At 55.7% G+C, this 25,627-nt stretch overlaps 1 protein-coding gene across 4 annotated transcripts in view; it reads left to right on the top strand.

Moving 5' to 3' along the window:
* The window catches only part of AHRR (aryl hydrocarbon receptor repressor), a 71,227-nt gene that overhangs the window by 13,282 nt on the left and 32,318 nt on the right, over positions 1 to 25,627 (top strand). For 3 of the 4 annotated variants that reach the window (XM_027125406.1, XM_027125405.1, XM_027125407.1), the window contains exons 3-4: positions 2,944 to 3,125; positions 18,953 to 19,044. In XM_027125406.1, coding sequence (XP_026981207.1) covers positions 2,944 to 3,125; positions 18,953 to 19,044 — 274 coding nt within the window. Of the gene's footprint in view, positions 1 to 2,943; positions 3,126 to 13,769; positions 16,243 to 18,952; positions 19,045 to 25,627 lie in introns of those variants that run through there. The other variant, XM_027125408.1, reaches the window with a different exon arrangement.

Here is a 25,627-nt window from a genome sequence, read left to right on the forward strand (position 1 = left end):
TGAGGTAAGGGCTGATGTTTACTTGTTTTCATGGATGTCCAGTTGATTAGCACATTTATTGAAAAGACTTTCTTTCCCTATTGAATTGCCTCAGTATCTGTGTCAAATGAATTGACCAAACATATGCGAGTCTGTTTCTCAGCCCTCTATTCTGTTGATCTATGTTTCCATCGTTTCTCTAATACCAAACCATTGGGAACATTGCAGCTTCAGAGAGGCTTATAGTCAGTCAGGCAAGTCCTCCAACTTTGCCCTCTAATTGGCTATTCTCTGTCCTCTGCGTGTCCATGTGAAGTCTAGACTCCTGTCATTTCTGTAAAAGGTCCTGCTGGAATTTCAGTTGAGGCTCCATTGAGTCCACGGATCAGTTTGGGGGAGTGACACAGTCTTAACAGTACTGAGTCTTACAGTCCTGTGCATGGTGTGTCTTTCTGTTTGTTTATGTCTCTTTAAGTTTCCTCAGCACTATTTTATAGTCTCCGTTTAGGCGTCTGGAATGTCTTCTGTTGGGCTGGTCCCAGGTGTTCTATGTTTTGGCTCCCGTTGTAACCCTCCTGCCAGCGAGTGGCCAGACGCCTCCCGTGCTGCCGGTCCTTGTCCCCTCACTCCTGCCGCGTCTCCACCCTGGGGAGTTGGAGCTTCCTCCCTGTGGCCCTGGGCTTGAGCCAGAGGCCAGCTCAGGGGAGCATTTCCCTCCACGTGGCCCCTCTCACCCACCTGGCGGGGGCGGGGAGGTTCTGCTCTGGTGCCTGGAGCTGGAGGGGGGCTGCGTGGAGGGGCAGCCAGGTGGTCTGAGAAAGCTGGAAGGACTAGAGCTTTTCCAGCACCTGTTTCTTCAGTTGCGAGTGTCCCCCTAGTTGCCCCTCGGGGGTGCGGGCTGGGGACAGTCACGGCTCGTCCCATCCCAGGCACACGTGGGCTGGGAGGGGCGACTGCTCCCCACAGGTCTACCCGGAGGTGAGATTTGAGCCGGGCCACCCTCTCCCCTTCTGTGGCCCCCACACCTGCCCTCAGTGCTACCTTGTTTTCTGGGGCGGCTTCGATTGTCTTTCACTCCTGGGTGGGCCGTTCCACACGGGGTCTGTTCAGTGTCCCCAGGCCTCCTGACCCTTTAAATTTTGGCTAGTGGCATGAGTAATGTTGGTGTAGGTGCCTCACTGAGGGGAAAAAAATAAAAAAGAAACAGCAGAAAGTGGCAAGATAACCAGAGAATGGGAGAAAATAATTGCAAATTGTATGTCTGCTAAGGATCTAGGATCCTGAATATATAAAGATTTCCTACAACTCAAGAACAGAAAAGCAAACACCCCAATTCGAAAATGGGCAAAGGACTTGAGTAGACATTTCTCCAAAGAAGATAAAGAGATAGCCGACAAACACGTGAAAAGACGCTTGACTTTACTGGTCATTAAGGAAATGCCAATCAAACCACAATGAGATACTGCTTTACACCTACGAGAATGGCTCTTATTTTAAAAAAGGAAAATAACAAGTGCTGGCGAGGCTGTGGAGTGTGGCTGGGGGGCGTGACGGGGCACAGCCTCTGTGGAGGACAGTCTGGCAGCTCCTCTCAAGGTTAAACCTAGAACCACCAGGTTAAGCTGGTTGCTCCGCTCTTAGGCGTATACCCAAGAGAAGCGAAGGCATGTGTTCAAGCAGAAACGTGGACTCGAAGTTTATGGCTGCAGGGTTTACAATACCCGTAAAGTGGGAGCGAGGCAAGCGCCCGTGGACTGGTGAACAGGTAAGCATCCATCCAGGCCGTGGAACACAGCGTGAAAAGGAGTGGAGCTCCACCCGGGCTGTGCCGTGGGCGAACCTTGACGCCCGACGGCCAGTGAAGGAGGCCAGGCGCGCAAAGTCTGATTCCATTTACACACAGTGTCTAGAACGGGCAGACCTGGGGAGACAGAAAGCGATTGTGGCCGCCGAGGGCTGAGAGGCGGGGAAGATGAGAGAAACTGCTTAGCGGCGCGGGCGGGGGGTGACTTGGGGGTGAAGAAATGTTTTGGAGCGTGATAGAGGTTGACAGCACTGTGAACGTAGTAAATGCCAAAACTTTAAAACAGCTTTATGTCATGTGACTTGCATCTCCATTAAAAGAAAAAAGCCGCTTCTGGGGTTGGAGCTGCAGCTCTTGTGAGGTTTTGTGTGGCCTCGGCGCCGACAGCATGGGTTGGGGGTGAGCCCCGGGCTTCTGACAGAAAGGATGGCGTAAGGCAGCTTTCCACGTTCGTAGGAGTGAACACACGGTAGAGGAATAGGAACTTCCGGACAAAAGAGTCCCGAGCCCCTAAGAGCAGCAGGGAGGGGCAGGCCCGGGGCAGCGGCCCCTCCCCAGCCGTCCTGGCTTTGCTTTCTAGGAAGGTGGGGGCGGGGCGGGGGAGGGCACCGTCGTCCCGGGGTTGAGAGGGCCCAGGAGCGGGGTCGCGGTGGGCGGGGAAGCCTGGGCAGGGGCCGCTGCCTCTGTGGGGGGCGGGCAGGCCTGTGGCGGGGCCCCGGCCACCACACTTCGGGGCCTCGGAGGGGCGGGCGGGACAGCGCTGCGGTGCCTGGGCCGCCTCCATCATCTTCGCCTCAGAACCTTTCAGCCCTGCTGTGTAGTGGGAAACTGAGGCCCGGAGGGGCCGCTTACACCTGGACTGAGGGCCCTAGAGGAACACCGAGAGACGTGAGCGGTGCGGCCAGAGCCGGTGTCCTTCTGCCGCGTCGGGGGAGTTAGCACAGAGAGGCCAGGAAGCGTGCTGGGGTCACACAGCTCTCCTGCTGCCCGCTCCGTGTCTCTCTGTGCTTCCTCCCACTACTGTGGGCCAGTGGCACGGTTGGCGTGGCCCACGGTTTAGTTCGCGCATCTTCGGGGATGGGAGCGTTTCCGTCTGATGGCACCGCCTGGGACGGCTTTCAGCCTGGGCCTCCCAGTCTGATAGTGATCTTTCCCCACAGGAGGCCCGCCGTGGGCGCCGAGAAGTCGAACCCTTCCAAGAGACACCGGGATCGCCTCAACGCCGAGCTGGACCGCCTAGCCGGCCTGCTGCCACTGCCCCCTGACATCATCTCTAAGCTGGACAAGCTTTCGGTCCTGCGCCTCAGCGTCAGTTACCTCCGGGTGAAGAGCTTCTTCCAAGGTAGGACTCTCACCTGTGCCCACCTGGACCTCACCTGGGTCCCACCCGGCTTTGCTGGGATCGACCAGTTGGCGCCTCTCAGCCTGGGGAACCATTTAGAGGCGGAGCGCTGAATGCAGACCGACACGAGTGGCCCTGGGGGAAGGGGCTGGGGCCAGACCTCGCCCTGCTTGGCCTCACCTGCCCCAGGGCCCTGGGGATGCTGGGAGCTCCGGCCAGGCACCGGGCGCCTCTCTGCACGGGGGTGCCTGGTGTGTTGGACCCTTGCAGTAGCTCTGGGTACTTGCCCACATCCGGTGCCCCAGGCCAAGCCTTACTCTGCATGTGGCCTGGCTGAGCTCCTGAGGAAGAAACGTGGTTGTCACCACTCTGCTTCAGACCTGGGACTGCTGCCATCACCCCTCAGTTACGTCTGAACTTCTTACACAATCATGAATTTGTTATATGTCTTTGGGAGCAGGTAGGATAAGTGTTGAAGGTGGGCAGGCGTGGACAGTAGCCGGTGGTAGGGACTGCAGCAGACTGCTGAGTTCATGCTCTGTCTCAAGGTGTTGGGACAGCCTCCCGCGGCCAAAACCCACCTTGGGGTGTGGTGAGCGTGGCCAGCTGGTGAGGCTGCAGCCCTGCAACCACGGGCACCCGGGCCCGTGCCGCTGCCCGGCCCTGCTGCTGGGCCCGGGAGGCCATGTGACTCCGACGTGTCTGAGGTGTGACAGCCTCTGCGCCTTGCTGGCTTTCTCGGCCCCGGGAGAGGGAGGGCAGCTTTCCTAAGAACTCAGCCTGCCTTCCACCCTGACCCTCCAGGGACCGCCAGCAGCTCTACCCGCTGTGCTCTCCAGCTGGGCCAGCGCCAACCAGCCCCTCCAAAGGGCCCCCCTTGGCCTTCACTTCCTCTCATGGAGCAGGAAGCCTAGACCCTCCTGCCGCTGCTGGCCTCTGAGAGCACCCTCTGTGTGAGAGCTCTGCACAGGGGTCTGACTCCGCGGGACCCCGGGCCCCTCAGCTGTGTCCTGCTCTGTGCTGGGGCCTGGGCCCTCGTTGGTAGTGCAGACCTAAGTGTGTCAAGCTGTCCCTCGTGGAAAGCCGTTCTGCCCCCCGGGGAGGGCCCAGTTCACAGGGCTCTGTGTCTGCACAGCCGGGCTTGGTCCCTGCTCCCTGTGACACCTGCCTGTGTCCATCCCCCCACAGGTTCGTGGGCTGAGCTTTGACAGCCTGGCCTGGGGTTCACCCAGTGCTCAGCCCAGGTCCGTCCCCCTAGTAACTCGTGCTCTTTTACTGGGTGTCCGTCACCCAGACCCCCCATGGCTGGAGGCCCAAGCTCATGAAACATTTCTGGAAAAGTAGGTTTGGAAGACGACAGAGAATGGTGGGTGCCACGGGGGGAGGAATGCGGGGGGTCACCAGGAGGGTTGTGCAGGCTGGTGGGCTTCCAGGAGGAGGCGAGGGGGTGGGAGTGATCTGCAGGCCACACAGAGGCAGCCCCCTCAAGGAGCCGTCTAAGGGACCCTTGCTGCTGCATTCCTGCTTCTGGGGTGGGGCCTCCTCGGCACCCCAGCCTCCCCAGCTGTGGTGTGGGCCCCCTCCCCGGGGCAGAGGGGTTTTCTCTTCCTCCCCCAGTGGCACTGGGACCTCATCAGGCCCGCAGTGCTGGGGCTTGGCGCCCTCCCCCTGCCGGCCCCCTTTTCCCTGTGGGCAGCTGCAAGGCCCCTGCAGACCCCGTCTCCCAACCTCTGCAGCCTCCAGGGGTCCTGCATATCCCACTGGCCCACATTCAGGACCGGGCCTGAATTTTTTCTGAGCCCTTCTCGTTCCCACGGTGTCCTGTCCCTCCCCGAGAGCGCCTGTATTTCCCCTGGATTTCGGGTTACCGTTGCCCCGGGACTTGGCTCTCCGACGGGCTCGGGAAAACGGGGAAGTTCGCAGACTGTGTGGTGCTTTGTGCGAGGTGGGCAGCCGCTCTTCCCAGCTCGTCTGTTCCGAGTGGAAGTTGAAAGCGACAGCCCCTAAAGTGGCTTTGAATTATACTACTTTAAAATTAGAAATCAATACTACCGGCCAGTGGCACCTCCCGAGTGGGGTCCAGGGCACGTAATTCCAGGTCAGCAGTGGGCTCACTGCTGGACGCCGTGTCCTCGGGGGCTTCAAGGAGACCAGGGACTGTGACCAGCTTTCTGACTTGGGGTCAGGCCTTCAGGCCTCTCAGGCCCTCCTTGTGTCCCTCCGGGGGAGGGTCTCTGTCCTACAGGGGCCCTGCTGTGGGGACAATGGGGAGGGCCCTGCACCTTGCCAAAGGAAGCCCTGCAGTGGGGACATCCGCAGACCCCGCCCGAGCCCCCACTGGAACTGACACACAGAATCGTTAGCAGCATTTATCTCTGAGACGCGGTTACAGGAGTTTTGTTTTACTTTCCAGGTTTCCAAAGTCTTACTGAAATGCATCAATTTTTTAGGTAGGAAAAACTCAAATGTGTAAAACAGCAGAGACAGTCATTTCAGCACTGCTGTGGTCTTGGGGTGGAGTCCAGGGTCTTCATCCTGGAACCCAGGCCCTGCCGGTGCTGCCAGGTCGCTGGTGCAGGTTGCTCAGGTGACTGCTGAAGCATCGCTGGCTTCCAAATAAGTGCAGGACATGCAAACACACACAGTCTAAAACGTGTGGTCGGCATGGAGCAGCCTGTGGGGCCCAGGGAGCCGGCTTTGGAAAACGTTGAAGGAGCAGCGGGAATTCCATCTCTTCAGGAGCCAACACCTCTGAAATCGGAAAAGTAGAGATTGCAGCGCCCAGGTTGGGGTACTGAGGGCTGTGCTCATGAAGCGGAGAGAGTTCCGTGAAGGGATGACAGGAGGTCTCTGGGACAGCCCGGGAAGTGCTGGGGACTCACAGCCCAGCCTTTGGAAACTATCAGACCCTGGCTCCTGATGCCAGGTCTCCCCATGCAAGGGTCTCCATCCCCATGCTGGGGTCTCCATATCCAAACTGGGTTTCCCATCTCCCTACTGGGGTCTCTATTTCCCATACTGGGGGCCCCATTCCTATTCTGGGGTCCCCATCACCGTGCCTGGGTCTCCATCTCCACGCCGGGTCTCCATCTCCATACAGGGTCTCCCATCTCCATGCTGGGGTCTCCATCCCTGTGCCTGGGGTTCCCCATGCCCTGGGCTTGCACAGTGACCTGTTGGACAGCTTAGGCCAGCTCTGGAGCTGCCCAGGTGGGGTTTCTGTTCACCGTCCTCCCCCAGAAGCATCCAGCTGCATGTGGGACATTAGTAGGGACTTGTCTCTTCCTCTCTGGTCACTTCCTCAGGTCCAGCTGTGCCCAGCCACGCCAGGGTTGGTGGTCTTGGAAAGGCTTCAGTTTTGCTGTTTCCAGGAGTTCAGGCATCTGTCCAGGTGTCCACCTGAACCCATGGTTCTTCTTGACCAGAAGCAGAGTGCTTTTCCCACATTACGGCCGATCCCACCCCCTCTCCTGAGGCAGGGGGATGCCTGTCAGGTCTGCTGAGCCCTCGAGCTGCAGGTGGGCAGCCCTGCCGGTCACAGTGGGGTGAACTCATGAACTTGGTTTCTCCATCACACCTTTCTCCCAAGGATTCCCAAGTTTGTAATCCCCCTCAAGCTGTACATTTTAGGGGAAATTCTAAATATTTTCTTGAATTCATTTCCTCTGCATAGTTAGAAAATGTCAAGCTATAAAAATTGGATCTTAATCTGTGCTTCCTGACTCAGAAACGGATAAACTAATTTCATTAAAGCTTCCATAAAAAGTCACCTTCAGGAAGGACATGAACTGGAAAGTTCCAACCTCCAAGGGCAATAATGTCCTGAAAATTTGCTTGTAATGTTTGTGTTGGTGCTGACTTTCATGAATTTTTAAAAGGCAGTGGGCTTATTTAATTAATTTACTTGGTTTTTGCCTAGACTGAGGGCTGGCGCTTCTAAGTCACAGACCGTCTGCTTGTGCCAAAGAGAGGGATTTTCCATTCTCGCAGATTTCATCGTTCGAAAGAGGGGAAATTGGGGGTCGATAAAAGAAAAGGGAGGGAGGGTGGGTGAGTGGAGAGCATGAAGGACACTGAGGGGGGCCAAAGATGGGTTCCTTCCAGGACATGTGGCCCAGGATGTGAGGTCCCAGCAGCGGTCTGCACTGCTGTGTCAGCCCAGCTGGGAGACTTGCCGGGTCTGGGGTTCAAGCGCCCAGAGTGGGGACCAGCGTGGAGATGACCAGGGGCCTGCGGTTCACCCAGGCCTGTCGTGTGGCCTGCAGGCAGGACTGTCGGGGGGATCAACAGAGGGAGGGGACAGTCTCAGCAGGCAAGAAGGGCAGGAAGAGCACGATTCCAGCTTCCCATGAAAATCTGGAGATTTCCACGCTGAAAGGCTGCCGCCCCCCTTCACTGTGCACCCTGGCCTGGATCTGGGCCTCTGTCCACTTGCACCCTCTGTGATGGGGTCGATCCTGGCCCCTGGCTCACCTGGGCTGGGCGGGTCTGCTTCACCCCCACCCAGTGCGGAGGTCCAGAAGCCCTCACGTCATGAGATGTGTCCGGGACCCCACACAGGATGCAGTGCTCCTTAGCAGGTCAGAGGTGAAATGCTCCTTGAGACTTAGCAATCCTGTAACCCAGGAGGGAAGTGTATGCAACTATTGAGCTAAATTGTGCCGGTTTTCAGCTTTCGCTGAAGAGCTATCCTCCTCTGATGAGCCCTGCCATGGACAGAATGTCTGCGTCCCCCACAAAGGCATATGTTGAGATGGGGCCTCAGAGGAGGTCATTAGGGTAGGAAGTGGTCACGAGGTGGGGCCCTGATCCCAGAGGGTTACTGTCCGCATAAGAGGAGGCACCAGAGGGCCCTCTCCTGCCCTGTCCCCTGCGGCCGAGGCCTCATGGGACAGAGTGAGGAGGTGGCCGTCTGTAAGCAGAAGAGCCCTCGCTGGAAGCTGAGCTTGGGCTCCTGGCCTCAGAGCTGTGAGGAAGTGAGGCTCTGCTGAGTGTGGGGTTTTGTCGAAGTGGCCGAGGCACCTGTGATGACGTGACGGGGAGGGAGGTTTGGGACCTGACTTTCCTCTCTTCACGTGGAGTGTTTGGTGGATTCCTTCCCGCCAGGGAGTGGATTTGGGTCGTCACTGCATTTACTTTCCAGCCCTTCAGCTGCCAGAGCCCCCTTCCCTCTATCACTGACACTTTTTGGAAGACAGCCTCCCCGGGGCATTTCCAGCAGATACACTTGTCCTGGGTTGTGTCAGGGCCTTCAGGGGAGGGAGCTGGCCCTGCTGTGTGCACACCTGCCTCTTACCCTAGACCCCAGGCAGGCCCCTGCAGAGCCATCCTGCAGAAAGTTCACCCTGGATCGTTTTGTGCTGGTTTTATTTCCCCCTTCATCTCTTAATTACCTCTGAAAGGTGAGTCTGGCCCAGCGGAGGGGCTGGTTCATTCACTCATTCGTTCACTTTCTCCTGGTACCACGTGCCCCCCACCCCCACCCCAGGACACAGAAAACAGCTTTGAATTTCCTCTCGCTGCCCCTGGATGGACTGGGGGTGGCCCCAGACTCTCCTGGTCCCTTCTGGGTCGTTTAGTGCCTTTCAGTCCAAACAGTTAAATCTCTAAAAGTATTTCAAGTGTGAGCCTTCTCCCCGCCTGCACAGAGGCTGCAGCAGGCAGGGGTGGGGGTGCCTGGCGGTGAGGTCAGCTGCTCCTCCCTGAGGTCCTGCCTCACTGGGAGCCATGGTTTCCGGCCCTTCCAGGTGGGAGTAGCAGCGGGAAGAAGAGCTGAAGATTGGGAGAGCTCCTGCCTGACCGGCACTGCCCTGGCACACAAGCTGGGTGGTGTTGGTGTTTTCCTGGCTTCTGAGGACCTGGGGGTCTGTTTGCCTCGGTGGCCAACATGGGCGACCCATCCTCTCCAGCTGGTTCTTTGTGTTTCCTTCCTTAGCCTGGGTGTCAGATGGTCTGAAGTCTCTTCTCATGTCTCCAGGCACCCTCCTGGGAGGAGCTGAGACACCCTAGGCCAGTGCTTGGACATTGTGGCCCCACCTGCTCCCCAGGAAACGTACATCTTTGACCTGCTAGTGGGGACGTGGTACTTCTCACTTTCAGTCCAACCTCCTTTGGATTTCTTGAGTGTAGAGAGACCCCAGCCCCACTAGCCCATGGAGGCATGTGGCAGGCCCTCACAGGGCCATCATGAAGCCCCTCTCACTGGGCATCAGGCGAGGAGAGAGCCCCCACCCATCTCCTGGTGCAGGTGGGGGTGTGGGATGAACAGCACAGCCCTCCAACGAGGCCCTTCTCCCAGCTTCAAACATCTCTCACCTCTGACATCTTTGCTGCCTTGCCGAGGTCACCTGGGATCTCACTTTGGGACCCAGGTATAGTTGGCATATGTATAGTTGTGGGGTCTTGGCCCAAATTCAGACTTAAAAGTTTCACATTAAAAACCAGTTATAGGGCTTCTCTGGTGGCGCAGTGGTTGAGAGTCCGCCTGCCGATGCAGGGGACACGGGTTCGTGCCCCAGTCTGGGAAGATCCCACATGCTGCGGAGTGGCTAGGCCCGTGAGCCATGGCCACTGAGCCTGCGCGTCCGGAGCCCGTGCTCCGCAACGGGAGAGGCCACAATAGTGAGAGGCCCACGTACCGCAAAAAAAAAAACCCCAAAAAAACCCCCCAAAAAACTAGTTATAATGCAAGTAAACAGAACAGCTGCCATGGTCCCCGCCTCCTAGAATTTAGAGTCGAGTGGAGAAGATCTGCCACCAGACATAGAGCCTCTTCCATTTCTAGCAGATTCAGCAGCAAGGCACCAATCAGCCGTCCTGCAGATAACATCCAAAATTTAAGATAAAATATCTGAAACCTTTAAAAATATATTGATCAGCCAGCAGGAAATTAAGGAATACTCAAAGAGATCAAAAACTAAGTGCAGCTGAGAACCCAATGAGAATGTATTAAAAAAAAATTTAAAGGAGGGCTTCCCTGGTGGCGCAGTGGTTGAGAGTCTGCCTGCCGATGCAGGGGACACGGGTTCGTGCCCCGGTCCGGGAAGATCCCACATGCCGCGGAGTGGCTGGGCCCGTGAGCCATGGCCGCTGAGCCTGCGCGTCCGGAGCCTGTGCTCCGCAACAGGAGAGGCCACAACAGTGAGAGGCCCGCGTACCACAAAAAAAAAAAAAAAAATTTAAAGGATGCACTTCATGCAGAAGGAAAGGAAGGTTAGGGCTTCGAGAAGGAATGGATAAGAAGGTGGTGACTATGTGTATCAATCAAAGCAAACACTGATGTATAAAATAGTAGTAATGGTGTATTGTAAGAACAAAAAAAGAGAGAAATAAATTCCTAGCTGTGGTAGCATATAAATCTGGAGCAGGAGATTTGAGTTAAAGATTTCAACAGTTCTTGTATTAATTAACTTTGGAGGTTGATTAACTAATTCATAATAAAATTTCCAGGATAACCATCAAGATGACAGAAAGGTATAATTTTCAGACTAATGGAGAGAGAAAAGTGGAATGAGAAAATATAAACAGTCAAAAGAAAAAAGACAAGAAGGGAGAAAAAAAAAACGTGAAGGAGTGGAACAAATAGAAAGCATAAAATTCCAAATGTGTCATTAGTTACAATAAATGTAAATGGACTAAACATGCCAACTAACAGGTAAGGATTATTAAAGTGATTTACTATATCTGTTTACAAAAGGCACAGAAAGGGTGAAAGTAAAAGGATGGAAAAGGATATATTGGAAACTGAAATAAATCTGATGAAGTTATATTAATATCAAAAAATTGATTTGTGGATGAAAAACACTACTGGAGATCATGAGAGTATAATTTAATAATCATTCAGTAATGATTAAACATTTTATTTCATCAAGCAAATAAAATTATTTTAAATTTGTGTGCCTTTAATAACGTAATCTCAAAAATATAAAACAGATATTGATAGAACTACAAGGAAAAATACATAAATTCATCACCAGAGAGAAAGATTTTAGATAGTTCTCTCAGTACTTAACAGAGCAAATAAACAAAAATCAGTAATGATTATAGAAGATTTGAACAATGCAAAAAGGGTTAATCTCATGGACATTACATAACACTATACTCTGAAACTCAGAACTCACATCTTTTCAAACCTAATGGAACTTGTAAATATATTGAAAACATTGGTCAATAAAGCAAGTCACAATAAATTTCAAAAGACAAAACCATGAAGAATGCATGGTGAGCCCTTAAGGCAGTGAAGCTGGAAATCCATAAAAAAGAAGACTTGAAAACCCTGATATATTTGGAAATAAACATATTTATAAGTAAAATAGATCAAAGAAGAAAGCATGATGGAACTGAGAAAATATAAATCAAAATGCGTGGGATGCAGTTAATGTAATTCTTAGAAATAAATAACCTTGAGTGTTTATATGTAAAAGAAGGAGGGCTGAAATTAATGAGCTAAGCATTCAGTTTTGTAGTTTTGATAAAGAAGAGTAAAATAAACAAAAGGAGAGTCAAAGAAAGGAAATAATAAAGGGGAAGATATTAGTGAAATAGAAAGGAAACATACAATAGAGTTCCTTTAAAATGAAAAAAACTGCAAAGATCTGGTGAGACTGATCCAGGAAAAATAGCAAACAGTATTAGGAATGTAAAAGGAACACAATTATAGATGCTGCAGATATTTAAAAGATGGGTTGAATTTTGTCATGAACAAATTTATGCCAATAAATTTGAAAACATAATAAATGCCTAGAAATATAGCTTACTAAAATTGACTCAAGAAGAAATAGAAAACCCGAATAGTCACATGACCATTTGAATCTGTGGTTAAAATCTTCCCACAGAGAAAATCTAGGCCCAGATAGAATTAAAGCAATTTCTATCAAATATTAAAGGAAAAATAAGTCCACTCTGTACTGAATCCTGTGGTGTAGAATTGGAACTGGAGGTATCGGTGTGAACTCACATTATGCACACACACGTGTGTGTGTGTGTGTGTGTGTTCTAGCTCTGTCTGCTGAAAGGGCCACACCAGTAGCAGAGAGCTACAACTTACATTCAGATCTCGGTTTCCAGACATGGTTCACCATTAAAAGGAGGCTTTCTGGCCTCCGTCTAGAGTTGGAGCAGAGAAAGGACTAGATGAACTTAGAATGTCCGTGCTGGACAGCAGGCCGTGCTCAGAGCGTGAGGAGACCTGCCCTGGGACACAAGCCACCCTAAAGGCCTCCCTGGCCAGGTCTGGGACAGTTTTCAGCGTTAAGATGAATAAGGATGGTGATGGATTAAAATCCAGCGAATAAAATGGGATTCCATAAATCCACACCGATATAAATAAGTGAATGAATAAATAAATACTAAGAGAAAGTTCTTCCTAACAGTACATCCATTCTAGATGGATGACTGGAGAGAGAAGAGGTGAATTATAAAATCCCCAGTTGGTAACCATTGCAGGAATAATTCAGGCCAGAGGCGTCAATGGACGCTAAGATTACTGGGTGAGCAGGTGGGGAGCAGCCTGTGGGGACAAGTGTCTCGAGGGCGGGGAGGGGCTCCCCTGCGGCCCCCTCACAGCCCGGCCCGCTGGTCTCTCTCCTCTAGGCTTTGCTCAGAGTCACCTCCTCTGGAGGCCTCCTCCAGCCACACTGGGACCCTCAGTGCTCGCCTGTCTCCCCAGGCGGGGGCTGGAGACATGAATGACTGTGGGCAAGCGAGTGACCCGGCCATAGGAAAATCCACAAGCTGATGCAGTATAATCCTGGCGTGGACTCTCTTGTTTTCTAAATACGGCTCTGCGTGAAATGAGCACGTTTATTCACACTCCTGAGGTTTCTTCTCGCCTAAGTGAACTTGGGGCTTTGACTGGCAGTTGGAATCCCTCCTCTCCCACAGCCTAACCGTGGGGTTTGGAAGGACGGGCACCCCTGCCCGTACCACCTGCTGGTGCCCCTCCCCAGCCCGCCTCCCACCGTGGTTAGATAAGAGCTCCTCTGGCGCCTGCTGTTTTACTCCCACGTGCTTGCCGCCACCTTCCCCGTGCTGGGTGGGCGGACAGCTGGACGCGAGGGCACAGAGCCCGGCGAGCAAGTCCGTTCTTGGCAGCCCAGGTGCAGAAAACAGCCTGTCCAGAAGGAGACTGAGAGTAAGCAGTGTCCTCTGCTGCAGCGCTTTCTTCCAGCCTGTGTGATGCACGTGCATCTTCCAAAGGCAAAACGAGTTTATCGTTGAGTTACTGAAAAGCGAAGGGAGGACAGTTTGAATGTCTGAAAACTGAAGTGGTCCATTAATTTGAGGCCAGGATTGCAGCGGGGTGGGGAGCTCCACGCCCTCCATCTGGCCCCGTCCCAGACGCCAGGCCTGGTCACTGGTCTCCCCCGGCAGGTGCACTGCACTGCACGGGAGCCCCATGTGCGCCCACTCATCACGGAGAAGAGCGGGTGTCGGGAGAGGTGAGCTGGGGCTCTTCGGGGTTCCTGTCAACCCCTGGACTCACGTGGCCTCTGGGCCCCGACAGTTGTCGCCAGGGTCACCCAGAGTGGGGCCTGGCGGTGGGGGCAGTGGTGAGTGGAGCCGGTTAGCAGCCCGGCCTGTGAAGGTGGCTGGTCCCCCACGTCCTGGACCTCTGTCTCACAAGAGGGTGTGCCGGCCCCACAGGAGGTGACAGGGGAGCCCGCCAGAAGGTCCTGCTCACCCAGCCCCTGCGCCTGCTCTCAGCCGCACGAAGGGGACGGCCGGCCTCCAGGGACTTGCCCCGCCGGCTACCTGGCTCAGCTGCTGTGACAAATACACAGACCTTTACCTCTCACAGTCCTGGAGGCCTGAGGTCCGAGGTCAGGTGCCCCATGGTCGGGCTCTGGTGAGAACCGCTTCTGGGTTGTCCCCACATGGCGGAAGGGGTGAGGGAGCTCCCTGGGGTCTCTTACGAGGACACTAATCCCATTCGTGGGGCTCCACCCTTGTGACCCAAAGGCCCCTCCGAACACCATCACCCTGGGGGGCCAGGAATCTGGGGACACAGGCATCCATCCACAGGCCTTGTGGAGGTTGGCGCTGAGTTGGCGGCAACAAGATGTGGACGCGGAACATCACGGCATTTGCAGGGCACCCGCTGCCCCGCCCGGCTCAGAGCTCCTCCGGTGTGTGTCCCTGCTGGATCCTCACGACAGCCCACGCCCGTCTTACGGCAGCGCTGAGGCTCCCAGGACCCCTGCTCTGAGCCCGAGCTCCTCTGCTAAGCAGGCCTTTGAGGGGGTCTGGGCTGGAAGTGGGCAGAAGTGGGAGGCATGCCTGCTCCTTGGGGTCCCAGGAGCTCCAAGCTCACTGTTTCCCTCCACCCTGCCCTCTGGGCACAGCTTTGGGGAGAGCCGGGCAGAGCCGTGGTCATGCCAGCTGCCGCCATTGGGACACGCGGACAAGCGTGGATGTCAGCCCTGAACTCAAGGGCCTGGGGCCCAGCGCGCTGCTGGACCAGGGCTGGAGGGGAAACGACCCAGGTGCCAAGGCCATGTGTGCTGTGCAGAGCACAGTGCAGAGCCTAGGGTGCTCCCTCGATGCTGAGATGATTTTTACCAGGCATGTGTTCATTCAAAGCAGGGGCTGGGCTTGGACGTGGACCTATCCACTCCAGGAGCTGCAGCTGGTCAGAATCGGGGGTTCAGCCCATCTTCCCGTGGTGTCCCCAGCTTCTCTCTCAATCACCCTGGGTGGCAGAAGTCCTGTACCCCAATCCCTGGACTGCCCTACACGTCCCCAATTCAGCGTGCCCCACGATCTGGGCTCACCTGTCCCGTCCCCTGAGGAGCTGGCTGGCAGCACAGTGGCTTCTGGGCATCACGCACCATCTAGGGGCAGAGATGGGGCGTCTTCTGGTTCCTCCTCCACCGGGAGCACTTGGCACCCCTCAGGGGCCAGACCCAGGCACGGGACCCCTGAGAAGCTGCTGGTGGGGGCGGGGTGTCCGTGGCCCAGGGCTCGGCCCAGGGTGGTAACTGCCCTGAGTCTCCTCTGTGGGAAGGACTCGGAAGGAAGCGGGGTACCGGGTGGGGCCGGCGGGGTGCAGTCAGCCCCAGTCTGGTGGGGCAGTGGCCGTTCCATTCTCCCCCTCCCCCTACGGCTGTGTGTGCAGCATATTCACAGGGACGCCCACTGTCTCCAGCACGATTCCTCACGTTCTCTCTGTTCCAAATGAGCCTTTTCAGGTATGCAAGAAATCGAGGAAGTGAGAGGAAGGCTGGTTCCGGTTGGTTCTACAGCCAGTTGGTGGACAGCCTGGACCAGGCAGTGAGAACCTCAAGTGCGGCTGAGCTCGGGCCTGAGTGGGGGAGGGAGCCAGGGCTCCAGGCGGAGCACCGGGTCCAGGCTGGGCTGCGCGGGCCCCTGGGAGCCCGTTCATCTCCGGAAGGGGCGGCCCTGGCTGGGCCTCCTGTCTGCCTCGAGACCCTGAGCTCTGTCTACAGACCAGAGGCGCCCGGGCTCTGCCCTGCGGGAGGACGGCTTCCGTGGGACCAGGGCTCTTGGCCGCCCTCACCTGCCACTGCCCCTCAGGCTAGGCTGGGCAGGAGGAGGGCCGGCTGCCCGCAGGGTGGGGCTGAAGGGACGCGGGTGCCACCGGGGTCCCGTCTCGTGGCTTGGCCCCCTTTCTGGGGACAGCGGCTCACCAGGGGCACGAGGCCCTTCGACGTGACAGGCCTCTCCGCCCCTGGCTGGACCGCAGGGGACGCCTCGAGCTCCGGGCCTCGGGGCCCTGCTCCCCCGCCCCGTCCCCAAACGTCCCTCCTCGCGGGGCCTAGGGGGCCACAGTGACTCCTTCTCTGCACGCGTTCACCAACTCCCCGTGGACCCTCGCCCCACACACCTGCTCCCTGCCGCCGTTTCTCCCCGGCCTGTTGCCAGGGGCGACCAGGAGCAGGCGGGGCGAGGCGTGGCGGCGGGCTCGCCCCTCGTCCCGAAGGAGACCGGGCGGAGAGGGCGCCGGCGATGGCTGGGTGGGGTCCGCCGGCGGAGGCCCCTGCCCAGAGCCCTGCCTCCCCTCCAGGGCCCCGCTCAGACCCGCGGGTGAGACGTGTGGTGGCAGGGAGAGGAGAAGCGGCACCCTGGAGAGAGACGCTGGGCCGAATACCAGAGCCAGGTGACGGCGGAGCTGCCGCCCCGCCCCGGGGCTCTTCCCCAGCTGCTCTCTCCCAGCGCCGCGGGCTCCCCCCTCCGGACTGCCCCCCACGCGGAAGAGGGCTGGCACCCGCCGCCTGCGGGCCTGGCCGTGGCCCCCGCCCGCACTGGAGTTTGCTGCCCTGACTCAGCTTCCGGGCGCTCCTGACCTGGGGGCCGGGGCTGTCGGCTCAGATGAGTTTTCGGGAAGGCGCCCCCCACCCCGGCTGGGCCTCCGGGACAGCCTCGGAATCACATTCGGTTTCTTCTAGTCTCACCACAGGCCTGGGGGTGGGGCGCGCTGGCGGCCCTGCTCGCACGCGAGGCCCTGGCCGGGGTCCAGGCGGCTGTCACCGCGGCGCTGACGCCCCATCGCGTGACAGGAGCCCGAGGAGGCCCCGCCGGGCGTGCCCCGCGGAATGTGGCTGCGGAGGAGGGAAGTGCGGGTGCCCGGCGGGGGCGCACGCGAGGCCGGGGAGCCGCGTGGGGGGAGGGGAGGGAGGTTAGGCGGGGACCCCCGCCGCGGCTGCCCCTGTGCGGGCAGCGGCCCCTGCACGTCTGTGGGCGACGGAGCGCATCTGTCTGCGCGCCGCCGAGTGGGGCTGGGTCCCGGCGGGGGTCGGCGAACCGCGTCTGCCGCGGTGACGTCACCGCCTGGGGCTCCCCAGCCTCCGGCCGTGGGCGGCAGCACAGCCGGCTCGGCGTCCGCAGGCCCGGCGAGCAGGGAAGCCCCGTCCCAGCGTCCCCTTCCCCTCAGACCAGCGCGCACGGGGGTGGGGAGCTGGCTGGAGCCGGGGCGGCCCCTGCAGCGGCCTGTGTGTGGCAGGCAGGCCTTGGCGGTCCGGGCTGTGGCGGTCCCCCTGGGCGCACCGAGGCGGGGTCCTGCCCCCCAGCCCCGCCGCTGTGACCCCACGTCCAACCAGGCCCGCTTGGGCTCTGCCCACCCAGCTGGGAGACGTGGCCTTGTGCTGGCAGGGGGCTGCGGGGAGGGGTGGGGCGGGAGTGGGTCCCGGGCCCCCGCCGGTCGGCGTTTCCCTCCTTTAGCTTTCTCAGCCCCTGAGAGCAGAGCACGGGGTCTGTGTGACCCTCTGTCAGAGGCTCGGAGCATTCTGACGCCAGAAGGTTCCCGCGCGGACATGGCGCCTCTCGGTGGGCTCCTCCTGGGTCTGACTAATCCGAGCTCTATGAGTTTCACGCATTCACCTCTCAGCTTCTTGAGCAGAGTGGAGCTCAAGATGGACTAAACGTTAGTTAACGCCTCTGGCTTCTCTGCTCAGAGCTGTCTCACTGCCTAGAGAACCAGCAGCCTCGAGGGGAGCTTGGCTGCTGGCGGGTTTCGGTTGGGAAGGGAGGCCTGGGCGTCTAAGGCACACACGGTGGCGTCTGCGTCTCCGCCCAGGCACCCAGGTGTGCCTGTCGTGTTTCCCAGAACACACCTGCTTTCCCTCGAGGAAATGGGTTCGTTTCTTGTTCTATCTAGTGCAGGAGAGGAAGGCGATGAAGCGAAGCTTCTGAGAGAGGGAGGGACCGAGAGGCCGGCGGAGACTGAAGGCCATGGCTGGGCCACCAAGGGCCACCGTCCAGGGGCCTCCCTGAGGGCCTCTGCATCGCGCACTTTGCCCCTGTGGATGCCCTGAGCTTGGCGTCAGGGGTGTAAATGAAGGGCCACCTTGGCCACTGCCTGTGTGTGTGTGAGGGGTCTCGGTCCACAGTGGTCCTGGCCCAACCTGGAGAGCACGTCGGGGGCCTGCTGTCCTGGGGCCTGGGACCCTGCATTTTTGACCAGCGCCTGGGGGAGCGGGTGCGCCCTGGAGGGAAAGTTCGGCACAGCCTGCTGGTTTTGAAGGAGAAATGCTGGGGAGTCCCATGCTGTGGTTGTATTTTACTCCAAAACCAGACGAGACAGGGACCGCCTGCAGGGCCCTTGGTGGCATTGACATTTCCCCTGAATGAGGGAAATGGTAGGCACAGCCCTCCCGGCCTCCACAGAGGCACCAGCGCCAGGCCCGCTCCTGGCCGGGACCCCCTTTAATGCCTGTGCGCTCAGCAGCCCCCAGCGGCCCCCATAATTCCCAGGTGCTGATGATGCTGAGCACGGAGTTGGGGGTCCCCCACCAAGCGCCAGGGGCTGGGATGTGGATGACGTCTGTCTGACCTGCACATCTGTCTGAGCTTTTCACCCCAAGTGGATGTGAGGCCAGAGGGGGTGTTGGGAGAAGCAGCGTGAGCGTGCAGGGGGCGCCCGCCTGCCAGGAGCATTGTCTGCTCCGCTTTGGGTGAGGGGCGGGGGCTCCAGGAGGGAGGGATGGGGGAGGGGCACGTGGGGGTCCTGGCCGGTGATTGGTTACCCAGACCAGTGGTGTCCAGTTTGGGGACCTGCCCGCGCTTGGGTCTTGAGAGAGGAGCTTTGGGGACCCCCGGGGGGGTCCCTGAGATGGGGAGGGGGGTTAAGGGGTTTGCAGGAGGGGGGAGTGCAGTTTCTGGGGAGCAGAGTGGGGCAGGGTCCTCAGACGCGGCCTAGCTGTGAAGTCCCGGTCCCCCGAATGTCACCCGGCTCCCACCCAGCTGCCCCGCCCGCCGCCCTGGGTGTCTTCTGGGCAGCGAGGAGACCACAGGTCAGCGTGCCTGTGGAGGGTGGGTGGAAGTTGGAGAAACGTCAGGGAACCATCACTAACTGTGCTCTCCTCCAACAGCCCTGCAGCAGCCGGCGGCCGGTGCCCCCTCACCAGAAGACAGGGATCCGCGTGGAGGGTCTGCTGTGCTGGAGGGAAGGCTGCTACTGGAGGTGAGCCCTCGCTCGTGTCACGTGCGGCCGTGTCCCCGTGGGCCTCGGTTGTGACCGCTTACAGCCACTGGGAAGTTAAGCCTCAGGAAGGGTTGCAGGGTGTGGCTCCAGGAACCCCTGGGGGCAGCACAGGCAGTGACCTGAGGCCCATGAGCTTCAAATCTGAAAACCGTTTTCTGTTCTGCATTTTCTGGTTTTACTTGTCAACGGGAGAACCTAATGAAAAATTGAGCGGGCTTTTTACCCCTCAAAGTGAGGACGGAAGACTGCATTGTGCGTCCCAGGTCTAGCGGGCGAGCCAGCTGCCCTGTTGTTGGTGCTACACGCTGGGCGTCACGCCCGGGCTGGGCTTCTCACCTGAGACAGACCCGGCCGGCTGGTTCTGAACTGCTTTTCCTGACCCTGTTGCTCGTGGGTCAGTTTCTTAAACAAGAAAAGAGGAGGTGGAGCTTCCTGGGTTGGATCAAATCACAGAGCAAGGGTGCCGCGGCCTCCGCTAGAGAGACTCGGGCCCTGGTCTGCCCCTCCTCCAAGGGGCTGGGGGGATGCAGGCCGTCCCTCCACAGGACAGTGTGGGTGCTGAGGGAGAGGAGCCCGTGGCAGGCTGCCCCTCAACCGGCCGCCGAGGTGACCCTGGAGCCGTGCTTCGCTGGCCGTGCCCACGTGTCTCCCTGCCTGTCCACCTCGGGCCCTAGAGCCCCACTGGGTGGGCAGCTCTGCCCCCAGGGGAAGCCAGCGCGTCCTCGATGCCCTCCGCACCCCGACATTCGGTGCATCTGTTAGGTTGACCCGATGAGGGGCAGACGTGGCTCAGGATGGGTGCCGCTTACACTGGGAGAAGTTCCGCCGGGCAGGAGCCCATCGGCTTCCTCCAGGCGCTGCTCTGTAGCCCAGGCTGCTCCGTCGGCCGAGCCCCTCCCGCACCTGTCGCTCTGGGCTCAGCGCCCTCGCCAGCACGACGGGACTGATCACAGCGGTCAGCTCCCGTTCATGTCCCGGCCCCCCGGGGCCAGCGCCTCTCACAGGGAACACATTGCGCTCCGCCCACGGAGACACGGCTGAGCACAGCAGCGGCCGCAGCACCCCACTTCCCCCGTGGCCCCGACAGCGCCTCCCGCCCAGCAGCGCCCGCAGCGAGGAAGGGAGCCCACGAGACGCCCTTTCTGTCCCACCTCAGCCCAGCCTCTCGGAGGCGGGCAGCCTCTCTGCACGCTATTCCAGCCTTTTACTAGAAGCATCAAACGCCGACCAGGAAGGGAGGATGGACTGACAGGTGGCGGGACTGGTGGCCGAGCTCCGGCTGTGGTCAGCAGTGGCCAACCGGTTCCTCCAGTTCTGCCCATGTCTCCTCGGACACCCCTTGCCCTGGTGCCCCTCCTCACGCTGCACCTTCTCATCGTGCGGGCACTGCGTCCAGCCCTCTGCTCTCCCATGTGCCCGACCATGGCGCCCCCTCCGGCCCCGCCCCACGGCCCCCCAAGCTCTCGGCCCCTGCTGAGGGGTGTGGATGTGCTTTGAGGATCTATGAGCTTAGGGACCTTTTGCTTTCTAAAGAGATAAGAACAGGCGAGGACTGAAGTTCTTGCAGGCAACGGGGTTCACGTCTGAGTCTCCTGTGTGAGGAGCCCAGGGCCTCCCACCCCTGGAGCCCGTCGGGAGCAGAGTGTGGGCCTGAGAGCAGCGTGCTTTTGGAGATGTCGTGCTTTCAGTAGAGGAAGTGTTCCCATATTCATTATTCATCAGGTTTTTAGGAAGCAAATCTTAAATATTGTTCTTTTTCCTTTGCAACTGTTTTTTTTTCTGTCAGTGCTAGTAATCATGGAGCTGAAAAATGTCCTGCCAGTTTGAATTCTATTCTTGGCAAAAGATAGCTGGCATTGCTCTTTTTCGTATTCATGTTCAAAATTAAAATGACATCTTAGCCATAAAATCTTTTTTAAACTTTTGTTCTGAGCTATAAATACAGAAGCCAATGCGCACAGCCCGGTCTCCCAGTTAGTGCCCAGGGCACTGTCCTCACCTCTGTGCCCAGGGCCACACTCTTCCTGCTTCTCCAGTGGGTGCAGAGCTGTGGCACTGCAAGGCTCTCCTGCCTTCGGGGTCGGGGGGCGTGGGGCGGGCCGGGGGCACCTCGGGCCTTTCTGCTCGTGCGTGTGCCTCGAAGCCTGGACTACTAAGTCTTCCCTGGGGCCTCCGGACGTGGACGGCCGCCCTGCGTCCTGGCTGAGGCTGCAGCCCAAGATGTGATGAGCAGGCCTGACTCCCAGGTCCCCACAAGCTCCTGGGGGGTAGGGCCAGGGGAGGTGGTGCGTCCTGTGTCTGGCCTGGGGACGTCTGGGGAGCTACCCGCCGGGTGGACTTTCTCAAGAAGAGGTCCTGTGGCTGAGGGTCTGGGTCTGCTGCCCATCTGCTCTGGGCACCACAGCCTGCCCTGGTGCACGCCCTGCCCACTGGGCTCGCTGGCCAGGCCAGAAGGGTGCCCACCCGCCTGCTCCATTTTGGAGAATGAGGTCCAGCAGTTCCTGACGTGGCCGCCTTCATATCCAACGTTCTCTGTAGCCACAGGATGTTTCTGGACGCTCCCTTTGATTGGAATCAGGGTTGGTTATATGACGAGGGCCCTTCACAGCACTGCCAGAGCAATGATTCTCAAACTTTGGGATTAGAGACTAATTTTCAAGTTAAAAATATTCCCAAACAGAGCAAAATAAGCAAACCAAGCAATAATAACAAGAAAATCCTAGGTTTTATTTCCAATCTTCAGTCTCTTGAAGATAAACTGTCATCAATTCCTATAAGATTTAGAGCTGACACAGACATTAAGAGTGACTGTGGTCTAACATCTGTGATTTTAACATGAAACAACCAGGAATTAGAGCCGTTAGGGGCTTGTCCAGGGTCCCCGTTGGGGTGGGACTGGACGCCCAGTCTCTTGGTCCATGTTTGGAGGCTCCCCCGGGGAAGCCAAGACCCAGCAGAGCTGCCGCCAGTAAGCACCTTGGTACAGGCACTGGGAGGGGTGGAGGAGGCGTGGGAGTGGGGGATGAGGGCAGACGTGGTTCTGGAAGCACCGACCTTGGGTGTGTGGTCAGTGCCACGCCCGGGCTTCATCCTCCATCCAAGCTGGGCTGCAGGGCCGTCTAGTTCAGTGGGGACGGGACAACGTGCCCGCAGTAGCCATGAGTTCAGGCCTGTCTGGCCAGAAGACACTCTGATCACTTGACCCTGGCTGGAGTTCGGGTGTCCTGTGCTGCACGGGACATTTCCTGATTGAGTTCTTTTGGGGAGTATAGGGTGAGCAACACGGCAATTCCTCCACCCCCAGGCTTCCCTCCTGCTGTCCATTTGCAGTCACGTCCTCCACCTGAGTGTCCGTCACCCATGTTGTGGGCGTCTCAGAGCGCTTGCCCACCCAACTGCTGAGGCCATCGGGGTTGTTTCCAGGGTATGCTGGCTATGAGTAAAGCTGTGATAAACATTCACACACAGGTTTTTCTCTGAACATAGGTTTTCCTTTTGTTTGGATGATACCTACATATGTGTGTGCCTAACTTTGTAAGAAATGGCCACTCTGCTTTCCAAGGTAGCTGTGCTGGTGCGTCCCCGCCAGCAGGGAACGGGAGTTCCAGCTGCTGCAAGTCCCTGGTTTGCACAGTATTACAAGGCAGTTTTAATAGCTGGACTCTCACTATGGTTTTAGTTTGCGTTTCCCTCATGACTAATGATTCTGAGCATCTTTTCATGTGTCTATTTGCCATCCATAGATCCTCCTTGTAAACTGTCTGTTCAGGTCTTTGTCCACTAAAAAAAAAAAAAAGAAAGAAAGAAAAAGAAATCAGGTCGTTTGCTTTCTTATTGTCGAGTTTAGAGCTCATATAAATGTTCTGGACAAGTGTCCTCACTGTATGTACGTTCTGTTGTATGTAGGTTCTGTTGTATGTAGGGTCTGTAGTAATTGCTCACAACCTGGCTTGTCTTTTCAATTCTCTTGACAAGGCCTTGCAGAGAGTGAAAGTATTTAACTTTGACAAAGTCCAATCTATCCATTTTTTTTGATAAGTCATGATTTTGATGTCACATGCAACAACTCTTTACCTACCCTAAGGTTACAAAGACTTTTATGTTTGAGTCCAGTGTTTTATACTCTTACATTCAGTTTTAAGTTTTACACTGAAGTCTGTGATCCATTTTTATTTAACTTGGTGTAAGGTGAGAGGCATAGGTCAAGATTTATTTTTTTTGCATATGAATTCCAGTTCTTTCAGAACCATTTATTTGAAAGTTGATCCTTTCTCCGCTGAATTGACTTTACACCTTCATAAAAAATCAGTTGGCCACATTTTTGTGTCTGTTTCTGGACTCTCTGTCCTGGTGCCTAGATTGTGTGTCTGACCTTTCACAACCTTTCACTGTCTTAATTAATATAGCTTTATGGGCTTCCCTGGTGGCGCAGTGGTTAAGAGTCCGCCTGCCGATGCAGGGGACATGGGTTCGTGCCCCGGTCCGGGAAGATCCCACATGCCGTGGAGTGGCTGGGCCCGTGAGCCATGGCCGCTGAGCCTGCGTGTCCGGAGCCTGTGCTCCGCAACGGGAGAGGCCACAACAGTGAGAGGCCCGCATACTGCAAAAAAAAAAAATTTAATTAAATAATAAAATATACATATATATATATATATATATATATATCTTTATAATAAGTCCTGAAATCAGACAGTGTGAATTGGCCCCTGTTTTTTGTTGTCCTTTTTCAGAATTGTTTTGGCTATTTTGGTTTCGCTGTCTTTCCACATAAATTTTATTACATTTTTTTGAGAGTTCAAGTATTATTTCTTTTATTTTTTTATTTTTTATTTTTTTAATTAATTTTTATTGGAGTATAGTTGCTTTACAATATTGTGTTAGTTTCTGCTGTACAGCAAAGTGAATCAGTCATACGCATACATATATCCACTCTTTTAAAGATTTCCTTCCCATTTAGGTCACCACAGATTATTGAGTAGAGTTCCCTGTGCTATACAGTAGGTTCTCATTAGTTATCTATTCTATACATAGTAGTGTATGTATGTCAATCCTAATCTCCCAATTCTCCACATAAATTTTATTTATTTTATTTTATTATTATTTTTTAATTAATTATTTTTGGCTGCATTGGGTCTGTTGCTGCACACACGCTTTCTCTAGTTGTGGCGAGCAGGGGCTACTCTTTGTTGTGGTGTGCGGGCTTCTCATTGTGATGGCTTCTCTTGTTGCAGAGCACAGGCTCTAGGCGCACGGGCTTCAGTAGTTGTGGCATGCAGGCTCAGTAGTTGTGGCTCACAGGCTCTAGAGCACAGGCTCAGTAGTTGTGGCACATGGGCTTAGTTGCTCCATGGCATGTGGGATCTTCCCGGACCAGGGCTCGAACCCATGTCCCCTGCATTGGCAGGTGGATTCTTAACCAGTGCGCCACCAGGGAAGCCCTATTTTATTTTTTTAAATATTTATTTAATTTAATTTTTTGGCTGCTCTGGGTCTTAGTTGCAGCACTCGGGATCTTCGTTGCCACGTGCGGGATCTTCGTTGTGGCATGCGGACTCTTACTTAGTTGCAGCATGTGGGATCTAGTTCCCTGACCAGGGATCAAACCTGGGCCCCCTGCATTGGGAGCACGGAGTCTTAGTCACTAGACCACCAGGGAAGTCCCTCCACATAAATTTTAGAATTAGCTTGTTGACAGCTACAGAAATTCTGGCTGGAATTTTGACTGGGGTTGTGTTAGAGCGGCAGATCAGTTTGGGGAGAACTGACGGCCTGACAGCACTACTCTCCCAATTCATGAACAGTGTCTCCCATTAATTTAGGTCTTTTATTACTTTCATCAGCGTTTTATGGCTTTCAGCCTAAAGAGCCTGTGTATATTGTTAGATTTATACCTTAGTATTTTCTATTAATATTTGTATTGCTATTGTACGTGGAGCTGCTGTTTAATTTCTACTTTCATTACTAGTATACAGAAATACAATTTATTTTTCTAGGTTGACTTTTTGTCTGTGACCCTTCTGAATTCATCAGTAATTCTTGGAGCTTTTTTGTAGATTCTGTGGGAATTTTTACGTAGATCATCATGTTTTCTGAGAATAGAGACAGCTTTTATCTACTTTTCAAGTTGCATGCTTTATTTTTCCTGCCTTATTGCACTCCTAGGCCTTCCAGTGCAACAGAGTAGATGAGGTGAGAGCGAACACCTCTGCCTTTCCCTAACCTTAGGGAGAAAACTTCAGTCTTTTGCTTGTTTTGCTTTTTATAGATGCCTTATATTAGATGAAGAAATTTCCCTCTATTCCTTGTTTTCTGAGAGTTCTTATTATGAATGGATTCGTTTTGTCAGATGCTTTTGCTGCGTCTATTGAGATGATCATGATTTTTCTTCCTGAGTCTGTTAATATTGTGAATTACATTAATCGATTTTCAAATGCTGACCCAACCTTGCATGCCCAGGATAGATCTTATTTATATATTGCTGGATTAAATTTGGTAATGTTTGTGGGGATTTTTGTTCATGAGAAACACTTTTGTTTCTTTCTTGTCTGGTTGTGGGGTCATA

This window comes from Aethalodelphis obliquidens, unplaced genomic scaffold (genome assembly GCF_003676395.1).
Source record: "Aethalodelphis obliquidens isolate GAN/ISIS:26980383/991018 unplaced genomic scaffold, ASM367639v1 scaffold29, whole genome shotgun sequence".
Taxonomy (NCBI): Eukaryota; Metazoa; Chordata; class Mammalia; order Artiodactyla; family Delphinidae; genus Aethalodelphis; species Aethalodelphis obliquidens.